We start from the raw sequence: 15,856 nt of genomic DNA on the forward strand, positions 1-15,856 counted from the left end.
GTCACTGTGTATTAGGATCCTCTGAAGTTACACAATACCGAGACACAATCCAGTCTCTCGCCCACAACGGATGCCTTTCCAGTCTGTTTTCCTCCTTTAAGGGATGGCTCCCCCAGCAAAGATTTAGCCCGTTGAGTCAACAATATAAACGGCAATTAAGGACCAGACAGTGTCAATTATGTCCCGTGCAGATTGATATGTTCAGATAGCAAAAGTAAATGTTAGGACTTTTACCCACTGCAGCACTAAGTTTACAATGTAGAGGCGCTTCATATCGCATACACGGCATGTGTGTGACACGCCTTATTTTCACTGGTGGTTTGTTTATAAAATAGTGACGTCAGCTATTAGTGGATCTGCTAATTGATTAATTGAAAGCAACGTCTATCCGTTGCAATTGCGCAGTTGAAGGGTTAAAAAGTGAAAATGAGAAGAAAAGAAAATGAAATCAATGGTGAAATGGGAATCATGATTTATCGGACAGGAAACCGAGAAAGTACCAGACAATTTCGTCATGCAGAGAGAAGGGAGAGAGAGAGAGAAGCAGACGCAACTGCATTAGGAGAGGGGGAGAGGGGAAGAGGGGTGGGTGTACGATTTTGTGAACAGTCGGAATGAATGGGACCTAAAGAAAGAAAGAGAGGAGAGGAGAGAAGAGCGGGGGGGGCAGCCTCGTCTCAAAATAACTGGCATTGTTTTGAAAATTAACAAATGAATAACCAAAAGGAAAAGGGGGACGTTGAGACAGGGATGTGAAGTCATCCATTGTCTCTCTGTGCCTGTTTTTCTCCGCTTTCCATATAAGGGCCGGGGGGCTCGGTGCGTCGGCCGGCCCGGCTTTGAGGTCACCCTCGCTGGGTGGAAGCCAGGCTGTGTGTGGCCCCCACGCTAACCCGTCCATTCTTTGTAGCAAAGGGACGGGACAGCAGCCACAGGAGAGAGTGAGGAAGAGATTAATCCCGAGTTAATCCGGAGGAAAGTGAAAGCAAAAAGTGACGGAATTGAATGTATTTATTTATTCATTCAACCAGTTGAACTCACACACACTAACTCCGATTCCGACTCTTTTTATGTATCAACAGTGTTCCTGTTTTCCGTCCATTGCTTTCGTCCAGGTGCGTGTAAGGATGTGTATTCTGTAGATGGCTCTTAATTTTTCGTTTTTAATAATCAAACAGAGATTAAAACAGACAAACACTCAATTAAGCTTTTTATATAGCAGTGCAGTGGAATAAAAACCCTGACACAGAAGGTAAAGATAGCAATTGTAAGTTAGTTTATTATTCATTCAACTAACACCCCCCACCCATCCCCTCCCCAAAGTCTACATGTTAGCTGCAATACATGAAATGGGTCTTTAAACCAGTGATGCATGAGCACCGAGCCTGGCACGGTGGTGGCTGTTACATAAAGGCAGAACTGGGCGAAGCACTAAAGATAACTCATTACCGCAGGAAAGGTGGTTCTGACGGGTTCAAACACCCGGAACCGGTGGTAGGTTGAAGACCATTAGGCGGAGACTGGTTCGCTCCAGTCAGCAGTCCTGGTCCCGGAGATCCCCAGCTGAAGACATTCAATCATCTGAGAGCCACTGGCCAAAAACATTGCCCACCTAATGGCTGAGAAGTTCAATTCGCCAAGTCTTTAAAGAATTGTGGTCGAAGAATAAATACAGCAGCAGAAGCCAATCAGAGATGAACAGGAAGCATTTCTTTAAAAGCATACCCCTCCTCCCCCTTCCATCAGGATCAATACAATAAATACAAGCAGCTGCTGTTGTACAAACTCCCCCAGCCCCATTACTGAGCCCATTCCCCACAGTTTTGTTTGACGACAGGAAATGGAGCTTCTCACGCTCCTAACTCCACAGGGATATGGATTTGGAACATAATCCGGAGATGCTGATTGAATGACAAAATGAATGATGCGTTAAAGGAAAGACAAAAAGACCACAGGAACTGACTGGGTCCGATTTGCTAAGCTAGTGCAGTTCAGTCTTTCCTTAAAGGGGATGAATAAGCAAAGATTTCATATGAATGTGGTTTGATTTATATATCAGATCTGATCCCCCCCCACACACACAGGGTTAATTTAAGTGTAGTCTTTATGCAGGTTTCTTGTTTATAACTTATCTTGTTATGACACGTGTTCTCTATTTTGGTTCAGGTTCACAGCACACCCCTTTGTAAATGTGTCTTAAGATGGCTGTGCATTCACTTGGTGATGGCGGACTGAAAACGGGGAAAAAATTGAAATAAAAGGTTTCTTTGGGTCGGTTTACATTTTTATGGTTTTAAATGATTTGGATGTTTTGGGATGAGGTGTCTGTCACCTCGGAGAAGAGATCAACTGGGGTGTGAAAGACAATGACAAGGGCAATGGAGCTCAGGTTCCAGTCACGTTCAATCAACAGTTTTGGTTTACAACTGGAGGAAGCCAGGAACTCATTGGATCCAAACTTTACTGTTTTCCATTTCGTGATGTTTGGAATCCCAAATCATTCCCACAATTCACTGCGACAAATCTGCAATCCAAGACTGGACAGGTAAGGCTTACAGCATCTTCAGCTTCACACATCCTTCCTGTTGTCTCTGTCTTAAAACATGTCAACAGTCAAGGTGTTCCTCTCTCTCTCTCTCTCTCTCTCTCTCTCTCTCCCCCTCTTCCCCCCCCCTCTCTCTCTCTCTCTCTCTCTCTCTCTCACTCCTCTCCCCCAAAAGCTTGTTTTCAAAGTCTTTTCTACTCTTCCCCGGAGGACCAGGAATCTCCCTCGTCCAGGGAATCTTCTGACTGCCTGTCCTCGGCCTCCAGGCCCCCATCTTGCGCTGATGAAGGGCCACGCATGGTGAGGTGGGTCTTCTCCAGGGTTCCTTGTGGGAACAGAGCAGCCCCGTCCCCCTCGGTCCTCTTGGCCTCCCCTTCCGGATCCTCCTTAAGGCCTGACTTGAGCTCTTGGTTGACATCATGGCCCAGGGGTGGCAGATCCTCTTCCTCCCCTCCCCCACGCTTGTCTTTCGCATCAGTGGGGGCTCCCGTCCTTTCGGCCCAGCCCCATGTATTTCCATTCACCTTGGCACTGAACACGTCCCCCAGCTCCTTGTGATCGCCATTGCTCGCAAACCCTGAGCTGGGCTCTGGGGGACCCACTTTGAAGATGTCCATCTCATCTGCTGCGATGCTGTCCGGAGACTCTCCAACATCCCGGGTAATGTTTTGCTGGTCCACCTCCCCCAGCTCCGGTCTGATTGGCTCCTGGTCACCATGGAAACTGTGGACGGGGTTCTCGAATTTGGGATCAAAGTCTGCTGCCCCCCAGGGGTTGGGATCTGGGTTCTCCAGCACCTCCCATTCCTCCTGCTCTGGTATGCTCCTGGTTTCTCCGTCATCTGAAAGGCTGTCACTCTGGGTTTCAGGCCGGTCTTCTTTTAATTCTTCAGTGGGGTCAGAGTGCTGGGCGTGGGTGGCCAGCCTCTCCATGCTCTCCATATCGGCAGACTCTCCTCCTTGGCCAGAAGCCTGTGAGAACTGGCTGACATTGGGTGACTCGTCCTCGCTGCAGGAGCCCTCGGAGTCGGACCGAGCTGGGGCCGGGCTGTCCAGGGTCCCACTGAGGTCACCGGGCAGGGAAAGGCTGTCTGTGTGATCCACGTTGGTGAGCATAGACAGGTTCTGCCCTTCCTCTTCTTTCCTATGTACCGTCGAGTCCTGATGCTCTGTCTCTCCAAAGCCCTCACCCAAGTCACCCGAGACATGGGCCTCCATGTCCTGCTGCTGGGGTGAAGTCCTGGTGAGATCGTGCAAATCTGCATACCTTTCATCTGTGTGGGCCTCCTCTTCATTCGTCTCAGGCACCCAGTCCTCTTCAGTGGCTCTGGAAGGGGACAGTGGTGGTGTGACCAGATTTTCAAGATGAGAGTGATTCACTGTCGCCTCCTCGACCGACAGGCTCTCATCTTCACTCTCCGATGGCGTCTGGGATTCCCCCTCCGGTTGGCGCCCCTCCTCTGTGTCTTCTGTCTGGTCTGTGTTGTCGGCTTTCTCCTGCATTGGGTCTGTTTTTTCAGTATGGGACTGACTTTGATCTTGCAGATTTTTGATGACTTCCAGGTCCACTCCCTGCTGCATCTCATTCTCTTCCGTTATCTTTTCTCCTGTACATTCTGACTCATCCCTCTCTGGCTCTCCCTCCACATCTCCACCTCCTTGGATGTCTCTGTCCCCCTCTGAGTCTGTCTCTGATCCCATAGGATCTCCCTCTCTTGGTTCCTCACCCAGCCCATCTTGATCGTCCTTCTCCTGGTTGGCTGCCAAGATCAGGGCATCTTCTTTTCCTAGTCTCTCTTCTTCTATCTCTTCTTCCTCCTCTAACCCATTATGAGGGCCTCCAATCTCTTCGTGGCTTTTGTCCTCCCAGTTGTCCGTCTGCTCTGTGCCTTCGTCACCTCGTTCCACCTCACTGTGATCTTGGGCCACCTCGGCCTGACTCAAGATCTCTGCTTCTTGGGAGGGTGTCAGAGGCTCTTGAACTTCTTCATTGTCGCTCAGGTCTTCATCTTGTAACCTGCTTGGCTCCTCTGCCTCAGAATCTTCACTCAGAGTCTCTGTAATGTCGTCTTCTTTTGATGGCAAGTCCTCTTGACTTGCTTCCTTCCCCAGGCCTGATCCTACTCTTTCCTTGTCTTCTGTCTTCAGTCTATCAGCTTCCAGGTTCCTCAAAGGTGACCCCTGGGTGTTCATATCCCACACCGCCTTGTCGTTCTCGTAACGGATCAAGGGACTAGGATCAGCCAGAGTGTTTTCCAGTGCATAGCTGTCGTTGCTCTCCATCTCTGCAACATCTGCCCTCCAGGACTGGGAGACATTGGGGGATGATTCCTCCTCCTCCTCCTCCTCCTCGTCCTCCTCCTTTTCCTCTTCCTCCTGAGGTGACTCATCGCCACATTCCAATTCTGAGGAAACGTCTGGCAGGCTGCTTGGTGTTCTGTCTTCTCCCAGGGGTTCCAAGGTGGAATGTGGTTGGTCTTCCACACTCTCCTGCTCTGTTACTTCCTCTGGGACCCCCACTCCACCTGTGCCCTCCTCACAGCTGTGGGTGCTGCCCAGTGCTCCGCCTGCAAGGACTGTTTCCTCATCAGTAGCCACCTCTCCCATTTCTGCGATGCCTTCGTCCCTTGCCTCCCACTCTGTCACTCCAGTACCTGCATCCATCCTCAGCTCTGATACAGCCCCAGTCATGTCTGACTCCTCCCCTGAGGCCTCCCCGGCTTTGTCTCCCAATGAGCCCGCCGGTTCTCCTTCACACTCCGTGTTGGGGCTCTCCAGGGTCTCCAGGCTGTTGTCCCCTTCTTCCACTTTTACCGACTCCCTCTCGACTGGGGCCTCTTTGGAGAGCAAAGGAACCTCCAGGGCAGCTGTTGGCAGCTCCTCCAGAACACCATTACCTGGAACTAGGTCAACCTGGTCCAGCTGGGCCATCTGTTTTAGGTCACTGGTGGGAGAATCTTGAATCCCTGATCCTGGGGCAATCTCTTCCATGCTTGCCTCAGAATCTGATCCACTTTCAAGCCCAGGAGCTGTTGAATTGGAATCCCACACTGGGGTCTCCTTAATTACAGACTCCTCCTCGTCAGTGCCAGGGAAATGAGGGGGAGCATCCTTCAGTCCTGGCAACCCGCTGCTTTGCATGGTAGCTACAGTGCTGTCTTGCGCCTTCCCTTGAATCATTGGTAAATCATCCACAACTGGGCTTTCCTCGCTCGATTCCTCTGCCCGCCACTGGTCCTCTGCAACCCCAGTGGTCATCTCCACGGCATGTTCCAAGAAACTCTCAGCTGACCTTTTTACCAGCAGGGCTTCTGGCTGCGGTGCTTCTGTAACGGTTTCCTCCTCAGTGTCCTCTTGGTCCTCCCTCTCCAGCTCTGCCATGAGACCTCCTTGCTCTGCAAACGCTTCCACTGCTGACTCCCTGGTCACCGGTTCTCCCAGGAGACAGAGTGGGGATGAGATCTGCTGATGGTCGGGAAGATCTTCATTTCCAGACTCACAAGCGTCTTCCTCTCCCACGCCCTCAGAAGCGCCCAACGGCTCTGGTCTTCCTGTCGCGTTCTCCATGGCCGACTCCTGCTCGGTCATGCACGACTCCACAGCCATCTGAGAGCTGGAAATCTCTTCTACAGTGGCAGGTGTATTCAGAGATGCAGCGGCTTCTAGGGCAATGAGTTCTTCTGGCTGTGGACAGAGCTGGGTGGCAGTTTCATCCTCTTCAGCTGCAAGCACCGTAGTCCCTTCCTGGGCTGCCTTTTGCTCCATCAAGTCACAGCCATCTTCCGGTTCAGCTTCAGCTTCATGGGCGCATGGGGCAGAGTGGTTAATGGATTCTTGTTGTTCAGCCATGGAAACAAAGGCAGCCTGGCAAAGCTGCTCCACCTCAGCCCCCTTCTCTCCTGCCTGCTCGTCGCCCCCTTTCTGATCCTCTAGGTGACCAGTTGACCGCCCCACCTGCCTGGTTGATTCGACGTGCCAGCCCGCCTTCATCTGCTTGGTCTCCTGCGTGACCCGGACTTCCTGCAGGGGCGTGGTGGCCAGGGTCCTTGCCGTGGCCTTCAGTGTGTTTCTCTCCAGGGGTCGGAAGGGGGTCTCGTCTATCACTGCCGACTTGGCCTGGGCCAGTGTTGCGCTGCGCGGTGTCGCGTGACCTGTGCCGCGGGGTGCGGGGGGTTCGGTTGACCCTGGGGTTAAGTGGCGACTCTTGGCCATGGTTGCTTGTAGGCTCCCCCGCAGACCTCCAGCACTGGTTTCCCCATCTGTCAACAACAGAGAAGGAAGGAGACAGTGAGAGAGAGAAACTGAAGGAGATATAGAGGGAGAAAGAAAGAGAGAGGGTACCACCGCTAACATATTTCCTTGTGGCAACATCGTGTGAGCTTGTAGTGTAGTTGTATTTTGGTTTGGACAAAGGTGATGTGAGGAGGGGTGATACAGGAAAGAGTGTCTTCATTACTGCCATGATTGTGTGTGTGTGTGTGTGTGTGTGTGTGTGTGTGTGACACTGTGAGGGTGGTTAATAGGCCCATTGAGACTCTGTACAATGAACCCAGCTGCATTGTTCATAAAGTTAGGAGTCATGGACAGGAAATAAGTCATCCAACTCTTGCCCACGGAGAACAATAGTACAGAAGTGGCAACCAGGGGAAAAACAAGGAAGACAAAGGAGGGTGGAGAGCAGTGGGGGGGCAGAGAAGGGTGCACTTCTCCTGGAGTATGCCAACCCTGCAGGTGTCATTGGTCACTTTTAAAGACATAACGGCCTTGAATTCTGATCTCTTTAGCAGGTGTGAATGTAAAGAATCTATAACCCACACTTCTTCCTCCAGGCCTTCTGAAATTGCCGGTCTAAGGCTGAACAGCACTGGGGGTTGTGTTTCCACAGTGCATCCTGCTGTTTTCTGCTAATGCCCCTGGATCAAAGAGAGCGATCCCTGCTCCTTCTCAGCTGCTGGTACTCTGCAAGAGAGTGCCTCCATATGGCTCTGGTTCGCTCTGGGGACCAGTGTGGAGAGCTGCAGCCCCCAAGTCAAACACGAATGAGCGTAGGGAAGTACTGCTCGCCCCCCCAACCATCTTCTAAGTGCATAAAAGGGTCAATAGGCCAGCAGCTCATTTATTTAAAAAGGATCCTGTGAGGAAGTGATGAAAGGGAGCATTTTGTATGTGTGTGTGCAAGTGTTTGTTACTGTGTGTGTATGTGTGTGTGTGTGTGTGTGTGAGACACCAGTGCAGTTACTCACTGTAGTGGCTGAATTGACCTCTGGTAGAAGGGATTTCTGTCCTCAAGCTCTCGAAGTCTAGGAGGGCTCTGGAAAACATAGAGACAGTTGTTGTCATTAATCGACAATAATGGTCAAATTCCCAGATTAGGGAAGTGAACTATGGCATCAGAAACTGCACTTTACAGAACTGCTGCAGAGTTACAGACTGGATTGGACTGCTGCAGAGTCACGGACTGGACTGTGCTGTACTACTGCAGTACACAGCACACCGCTTTGGTCGTCTGGAAACTGACTCAGGCAAGCATATTGCGATGACATCACCGTATCCCCGTGGGTTCGGATGGGGGGGGCTCTGTCACAGCGGCCCTGGCGAGGCTGTTGTTATGGTAATAAGGCGACGGCTCTCTTATTGTCAGGCCATCTGGAACAAGTGGACCGCCCGCATTCACTCCCTCTCACTCCCAGCACACAGGCGGACACATGCACTGGCATACCCACACACTCACTGGCATACCCACACACTCACATACACACACACACATGCACAGAGGCACACAGGCAATTCCGACACACAGACATGCGTGGAGTCCATTCCTAATCCTGGTGATGTGTATGTTCCTGAAACACTCCCACATGCACACGCAACATTAACCTGTACAATATGGCACCGAAACTACACCCAAGACTGGTATCTTGGCAATGATGTTCACCCATATGAGTTCATTTCTGACCGTGACTTGAATCGGGTCGATAGCTGCCACAGTTAACTCTCCCCTGAACCCCCCATCCCCCAACGCCCCATTTCCCATCAAGCTGCTTTTATCCCCTGAGAAAACTTGGACTCCTATTTTTCTTCCTCTGGCCAGACGTCGAGGTGAAATGGGGTCAACACAAAGGGAGAGAATGAGAGAGAGGGGGAAAGAGGGAGGAGGGGAAAAAGTGAGTCCTTTTGAATAATCCGGTATAGTGTCAGTCAGTGCAAGAAAGCCCACTGCTTGCGGCCCGAGGGTGGGAATGCTAATGCAAGGAGATGGAGGGCATTGTGAGTGATGTCTTCATTTCACGCTGCAGAGAAAGAACAGGGCTGTGGAAAGGTGGAAGGAAGGAGAGATGGAGGGAAGGTGGGGGGGATGGATGTACCCTGTCACTTGACCCCTTAACTGACTCACACAACCTGCTGGACAGAGTGCACCACAACTACCAGGGCTGGACATTCCCAGTCCTATTAATTCATTAATTGCCCGGCACAGTTTGGCACTTTTGATTTGGATTGTAATGTGGATGTACCACAGTTAGATTTGTTGGTTTCCTACGGGTCTTCCACATACCTACACAGTTTTGTCCAACCCTGGACCCTGACTAGACCCTGGTCTACCCTGATAAATGTGCCTCAGAGACATTCACGTGGGGTATTGGGGCATTGCCATGGTCCAATGTGGAAAAGTGCAAAAGAAACCACGGACACACCATGGTACAACCAAAGTGTAATCCTATGGTACAATTTCCAGGCTACATTTGCACAAGATGGGGTGGCAGATGGTAGGGGCCTGTCTGAGCACCACTGCCTGAAAGAGATACCTGTAGGTGGCCACTTCCAGACCCAGAGACATCTTCATCTGCAGCAGTTTCTGCCGGTCCTCCAGAATGGATGCGATCTGGATGTCCAGACCCTCCTTCTCCCGCTCCAGACAGTCCAACTTAGCCTGATAGAGAACAAAGACAGGTAGGTTAAGACATAGTGGGTTAGGTTCAGGTAGATTAAGTTTCGTTGGGGACTAGCGGTAAGCTTACGTATGCCAGGTGAACTTTGCAAGACCACCTACATATCTGATGATGTTCTTGAATTTAGCTTCATAGAGCACCTCTGGGATGAACTTGGTTTTGCCATGAGGGTGGTGGAGGTTGGGAAACAAGCTCTAGACAAAAGTGTTTGGGGCAGCGTTGGTCCAGTGTGGGCTTCAGCCACAGCCGCAGGGCTTTCGATAAGTGGCAGCTGCTATGGATTTATTCTACCATAGAGAAGTGGACGTATTGTTTCTCTGTTCAGTGAAAAAAAAAAAGACTTTCATTTCGGACGTTCCTAAGTAGGTGAGTCACTTTTCACTCCCTCCCTCCCTCCCTCCCTCTCTCTCTCTCTCTCTCTCTCTCTCTCTCTCTCTCTCTCTCTCTCTCTCTCTCTCTCTCTGTCGATTCAATTAAATTCAGTTTCAATTCGAGGGTGCTTTACTGGCGTGACCATTATCGGCTGTGTAGCCAAAGCAATTTACATGTTGAAAAACAAAGGAAACAGGATATGTGTGTGTATGTACAAATCATAATATAGCAGGACAATCCCGGCAGCCATGGGAGGTGAGCAGGTGAGTGAATGACAATGCCGCAGAGTGAACAGAAGAGGAGAGAAAACATGCAATACAATCAAATAAATACAATGTTTCTCTCTCTCCCTCTCCTCTCTCAATTCAATTCAATTGTGCTTTATTGGCATGACCATCGAAAGCAGTATTGCCTGAGCAGTTTTGATAATATTAAATATTGGTAAGCTCTCTCTCTCTCCCCCTCTCTCCTTTCTATAATCTCTCCATCTCCTTCTCTCTCTTCCCTCTCCCTCTCTTTCTCTCTCTGCCTTTCTCCCCCTATGTCCCTCTCCCCCTCTCTCCTTCATCTCCCCCTCTCCTTCTCTCTCTCTGTCTCTCTCTTCCCCCCTCCCTTTCTCTTTTTCTCTCTCCCTTTCTCCCCCTATGTTCCTCTCCCCCCTCACTCTATTTCCCTCTCCTCCTCTCCCTGTTCCTCCCTCCTTCTCTCTTTCTCTCTCTCCCTCTCTCTCTCTATCTCCCTCCCTAGCTCTTTGTCACCCTGAGTGTTTCATATGAAAATGCATCTCTACCCCCCACCCCACCCCTCACAGCCTCAGAGCTCCCCTAATGACCCCCAGGCTGCATCTTACACTTGGATAGATCTGGAAACCAACCCCCCCACCCCACACAAACACACACAATGTGCACGGCTGGACATTGCTGACTATTTCTCCATCAATGCCTTTCCTTTAACCCCCCCCAATGCTGTGCAGTGGCACTGACTCATTAGCATTTAAAATGAGATCACTACTCAGACTGTACAGAGGCAGGAGAAATAAAGGAAGCAGACAATGGTTCTTCTAACGGACATCGAAAACCATTGAGAGAGAGAGAGGGAGAGGGGGGAGGTGGGGAAACCTTTCTTCACAGGCCAATACACGGGAGCCTCTGACACACAACCCCCCCCCAAATTCCGATACTCACTAATCTCATCCAGAGCCATTCCTATAGCAGGCTGGCCCCCATTCACGCCACCTTTGTGTACCGAGCTGCACGGAGTCACGTGACGCACCTCCCTCCATTACTGTCCGAGTGTAAACGGTGTTGGGCTCCTGTGATTTTCCCGCGCTCACAGGTTTTGTTTTGGGGTTTTCTGCGTGCACTTCATAGAACACCTCTGGGATTAACTTGGCTCAATGCTCCCGGAAGGGGGACCAATCAGAAAAAGTGCCGCCAACTTCTCTGGCTGCATGAGAAACCGAGCTGGGGGGGTGGTAATTTAATTTGTTAAGTGTATGGCAGAGTGTTGGCTGTATGTGGGCTTTCACCACTGCCTCCGTCCTTTTGATGAAACGAGGAAAACGGAGAGAGGTTGATCTGTTTTGTCTCCTCCTGTTCTGCTGTTTCAGTTAATCCCAGAGGTGTTCTATTGGGGCAAAGTCAGGACTCTGAGAAGCATCATTGAGCATTCTCACAAAGTGCACTTTTAAACTTGCAGTTCCCTAACATCCAAAATAACCAAGATGGACTCTAATCATTCTGACCCTTCTAAAAATATAGTCAAACACAAGTAGTAGGATACGTCCAGGTTGTTTGTTTGTAACAATTGAATGCAGTTCCATTTTATACCCTTTGAAAGTCCCTCGCAGTGACAGGGTCAGCACAGTTGAATGTCTACTACTTACACTACCCAACAAGACATCCACACAGAATCCCATCCCGGCCACACTTCCCAAGCAGCCCCTCCGTCCGCTGTGCGAGCGAGCAGGAGGACTGCGTTTGGTCCATCGCATTCAAAAGACTTCTTGGACACACACTATTGGTCTCTTGTTTCTCTGTTTTTCATTGCTTTTGTCTTTAATCTTTTTTTTTTGCACTGCATGTGTAGCTATACGACACCTCTGCTGTAAGACACTACACTGAAACTGACCCTTTGTCTATGCTTCCCCTTCTGACTTGATTTGATCTCTAAAATAAACATCACGACCTCCTCCTAAAATCGATTGGTCATCCCTTCACCATCTCCCCTAACCCCTGACCCCTGAGCTTACCTGCAGCCCCTCCAGCTCCCTCCTCTGCCGCTCCTGTTTCTCCACCAGACCCCTCTCCAGTGCTCCCTTCCTGGCCTTTGCTCCCTCCAGCTCCTGGGCCAAGCTCTGAACCCGGAGTTGGCCCTCCCTCTTCTCCTGGGATACCTGGGCCATGCGGGCATGTGCCTGGGCGAGGGTATCTTCCAGCCGCCCCACCCGGCTCTGGTAGGCATCCGCCGCCTCCTTCCAAGCTTGGGCGGCCCTCTGGGAGTAATCCAGGCTCAGATCCTGGAGCTGCAGGTGCTGCTGGGAGGGCAGGGGAGCCCTCAGCCCAGGTTTGGCTTGACAGAGGGCAGCCTTCAGTTGAGAGATGTCTTCTTGGTGGGCTTCCATCTGCAGCTGGAGCTCCTTCCCCAGCTGGGTGACCTTCTCCCGCAGCCAGATCTGCGCCCTCCTCTCCTCCTCTACCTCCTTCCTGCTCTCCGCCAGCTTCCTCTTGGCGTCCCCCTGGGCGGCCGCTTCCCGCAGCCGCCTGGCCTCCACCTCCTGCCACTCCTGGCTCAGGCTGCCCACCTCCAGCTCCACCCGGTCCTTCTCCTGGCCCGCCGCCTCCACTGCCCTCCTGGCCTCACTCAGCGCGGACTCCAGCTCCTCCTTCCAGGTCCGGGGATCCTGATGCCTGCGCAGGCCCTCGATCTCCCCCCGCAGAAAATCGTTCTCCTCCTCCAGGAACTTCACCCGGGACAGGTAGGACTCCAGACGCTTGTTGAGCTCCCACATCTGCATCTTCTCCTCTCCGTGGGGCTGGTGCTGGGCATGTCTGAAGCTGAGGAGGTCCATTTGTGGATGCTGGATGCTGTGTGTGTGTGGAGGGAAGGGAGGGGATGACTGTGGTTAAAAGATTTTGAAGTCAATCAAATATCTTAATCTCTCTCCCTCTCTCTCCCTCTCTCTGTCTGTGTCTCTGGCTCCGTCTCTCTCTCTCTCTGTCTCTCTCTCTCTCTCTGTCTCTCCTTCTCTCTCCAGCCCGTAGGACGAGTGCCCTTTAGTGTGCAGATGGCTTGGGGAGCTGCTCCTTTCATAGTCCAGTGAAGGGCAGAGTGGGAGGGTAAAGGAAAGAGAGGAGGGATGGGGAGGAGGGGGGAGGAGAGAAGTAAGTTTTGGTTTAACCCTGGCAGTGCTGGGAAGTTCTAAAGCTTGGCAGACTGGTAATAATATTAATACAAATAATAATTCATTGATTAATGATTCAGTAATTTAGATATTACTGCTGCTTCTACTACATCTACTACTGCTGCTGCTGGAAAATATTATTAGTACTAGTGTTTTACAATTAAATTATGAGAACTGACATTTCTGATGTGCTTTTCATAACTAGCATGTTGAGATTATCAAGGTCTTAATATCTGGATAACACACACACACACACACACATACACACAGACAAACATACACACACGCACACCCACACACACACTCACACATATACATACACACAAACACACACATACACATACACACACATAATACATACACAAAACACACACACACAAACACACATACACACATACATATACAAAACACACACACAAACACATACACACACACACACATACATACATGCATACATACATACACAAAACACACACACACACATACATACACAAAACACACACACACATACATACATACATACACACACACACACACACACACACATACAAAAAACACACACACAAATACATACACAAAACACACACACACACACACACACACACACACACGCAAACCCACACACACACACAAACCGATCAGCCATAACATTATGACCACTGACAGGTGAAGTGAATAACACTGATAATCTCGTTATCATGGCACCTGACAGTGGGTGGGATATATTAGGCAGCAAGTGAACATTTTGTCCTCAAAGTTGATGTGTTAGAAGCAGGAAAAATGGGCAAGCGTAAGGATCTGTGACTTTGACACGGGCCACATTGTGATGGCTAGACGACTGGGTCAGAGCATCTCCAAAACTGCAGCTCTTGTGGGGTGTTCCCGGTCTGCAGTGGTCAGTACCTATCAAAAGTGGTCCAAGGAAGGAAAAGCGGTGAACCGGCGACAGGGTCATGGGCGGCCAAGGCTCATTGATGCACGTGGGGAGCGAAGGCTGGCCTATGTGGTCTGATCCAGCAGACAAGCTACTGTAGCTCAAATTGCTGAAAAAGTGAATGCTGGTTCTGATAGAAAGGTGTCAGAACACACAGTGCATCGCAGTTTGTTGCGTATGGGGCTGCGTAGCCGCAGACCAGTCAGGGTGCCCATACTGACCCCTGTCCACTGCCGAAAGCGCCTACAATGGGCACGTGAGCATCAGAACTGGACCACGGAGCAATGGAGGAAGGTGGCCTGGTCTGATGAATCACGAGTTCAAGGTGTTGACTTGGCCTCCAAATTCCCCAGATCTCAATCCAATCGAGCATCTGTGGGATGTGCTGGACAAACAAGTCCGATCCATGGAGGCCCCACCTCGCAACTTACAGGACTTAAAGGATCTGCTGCTGAAATCTTGGTGCCAGATACCACAGCACACCTTCAGGGGTCTAGTGGAGTCCATGCCTCGACGGGTCAGAGCTGTTTTGGTGGCAAAAGGGGGACCTACACAATATTAGGCAGGTGGTCATGATGTTATGGTTGATTGGTGTATATCCACTCAAACACGCACACATACACACACACACAAACACGCATACACGCATACACTCTCACTCTCTCATACACACACACACACAAACATATACATATATACACAGCCAGCAATAACGTTGTCCACTGCAGAAAATTAACAGTCCGCAACAAGCTCCCGTTTTAAGACATCCTTGACCTGCTTTGCCAGCAGTACAGGGGCTTCGGTGTCCTTTGATGATGTCATCCTCTCTGCTGCAATGCCCTCTTGTGGCGCCCTGTCCACATGACATTTGATATTTGGGGATCTTTAGGCCCTCGAATCTTCAGCACTAGTATTACAGTTTTTTACAATCACTTTGGCACTGATTTCAGAACCTCAAAACCTTCAAAACTCACAACCGATGATCAAAATACACATTTTTCAAAACTCTAACACTTTTTTCCAATTGCTTGGATACAATACTAAAATCACCTGTTCAAAATGACACAACTTAACATCAAAGTATTACCATTTCAAAATGCAATTCATACATTACATCTGAGATGACTGTCTATTCATTTCATTACAATGATCTAACTATCAATTGATACAGCTGCTCAAAATGATAAGTGACTGTTGCATTACTCTTAATGCATAGTTTTATGGAAACTGACAAACAATATTCCATGAAAGTTAAATGAGATAATAAACCTTGTATTGGATCATATAATGCAGCTCTCCTTGTAACCTTCCTTGATGAGCTAAATCAGGTCTGTAGAGCTGTGAAATAATGTCAGGTTCACCTTGCTCAAATGGTGCAAGCATGGTGTCAGGCCCATCCACAATTTACCACCCTGTACTAACCCCGACACTCTCCTTTCCTTAACCCAATTGAGGATTTTTTCTCCACATGGAGGTGGAAGGTATATGATAGGCGCCCTCCCAAACAAGTCACCCTTCTCCAGGCCATGGATGACGCATGCAATGATATCACGGCAGACCAGTGTCAGGCCTGGATTCGCCATGCCCGAAGATTCTTCCCAAGATGTTTGGCTAATGAACACATCCATTGTGATATGGATGAGAACCAGTGGCCAA

At 50.0% G+C, this 15,856-nt stretch overlaps 1 protein-coding gene across 1 annotated transcript; it reads right to left on the reverse strand.

Annotated features, from left to right (window-relative positions):
* Positions 1-1,253: 1,253 nt before the first annotated feature.
* Positions 1,254-13,166, reverse strand: nes (nestin). The gene is made up of 4 exons (XM_066721501.1): positions 12,115-13,166; positions 9,348-9,472; positions 7,788-7,855; positions 1,254-6,803 (listed from the first exon to the last, which is right to left on the reverse strand). The coding sequence occupies exons 1-4, from the start codon at positions 12,931-12,933 to the stop codon at positions 2,740-2,742; spliced, it is 5,076 nt and encodes a 1,691-aa protein (XP_066577598.1). The 5' UTR covers positions 12,934-13,166; the 3' UTR covers positions 1,254-2,739.
* Positions 13,167-15,856: the final 2,690 nt, after the last annotated feature.

Source organism: Amia ocellicauda, chromosome 14, assembly GCF_036373705.1.
Source record: "Amia ocellicauda isolate fAmiCal2 chromosome 14, fAmiCal2.hap1, whole genome shotgun sequence".
Lineage (NCBI taxonomy): Eukaryota > Metazoa > Chordata > Actinopteri > Amiiformes > Amiidae > Amia > Amia ocellicauda.

What these genes read in the sequence shown, in the direction of transcription:
- nes (XM_066721501.1), bottom strand. Translation starts at nt 12,933, where the DNA reads ATGGACCTCCTCAGCTTCAGACATGCCCAGCACCAGCCCCACGGAGAG. An exon ending in GGGAGCTGGAGGGGCTGCAG is followed by an intron (nt 9,473 to 12,114) that starts GTAAGCTCAGGG and finishes GTTCTCTATCAG; the next exon opens with GCTAAGTTGGACTGTCTGGA. An exon ending in AGGTCAATTCAGCCACTACA is followed by an intron (nt 6,804 to 7,787) that starts GTGAGTAACTGC and finishes TGTTGTTGACAG; the next exon opens with ATGGGGAAACCAGTGCTGGA.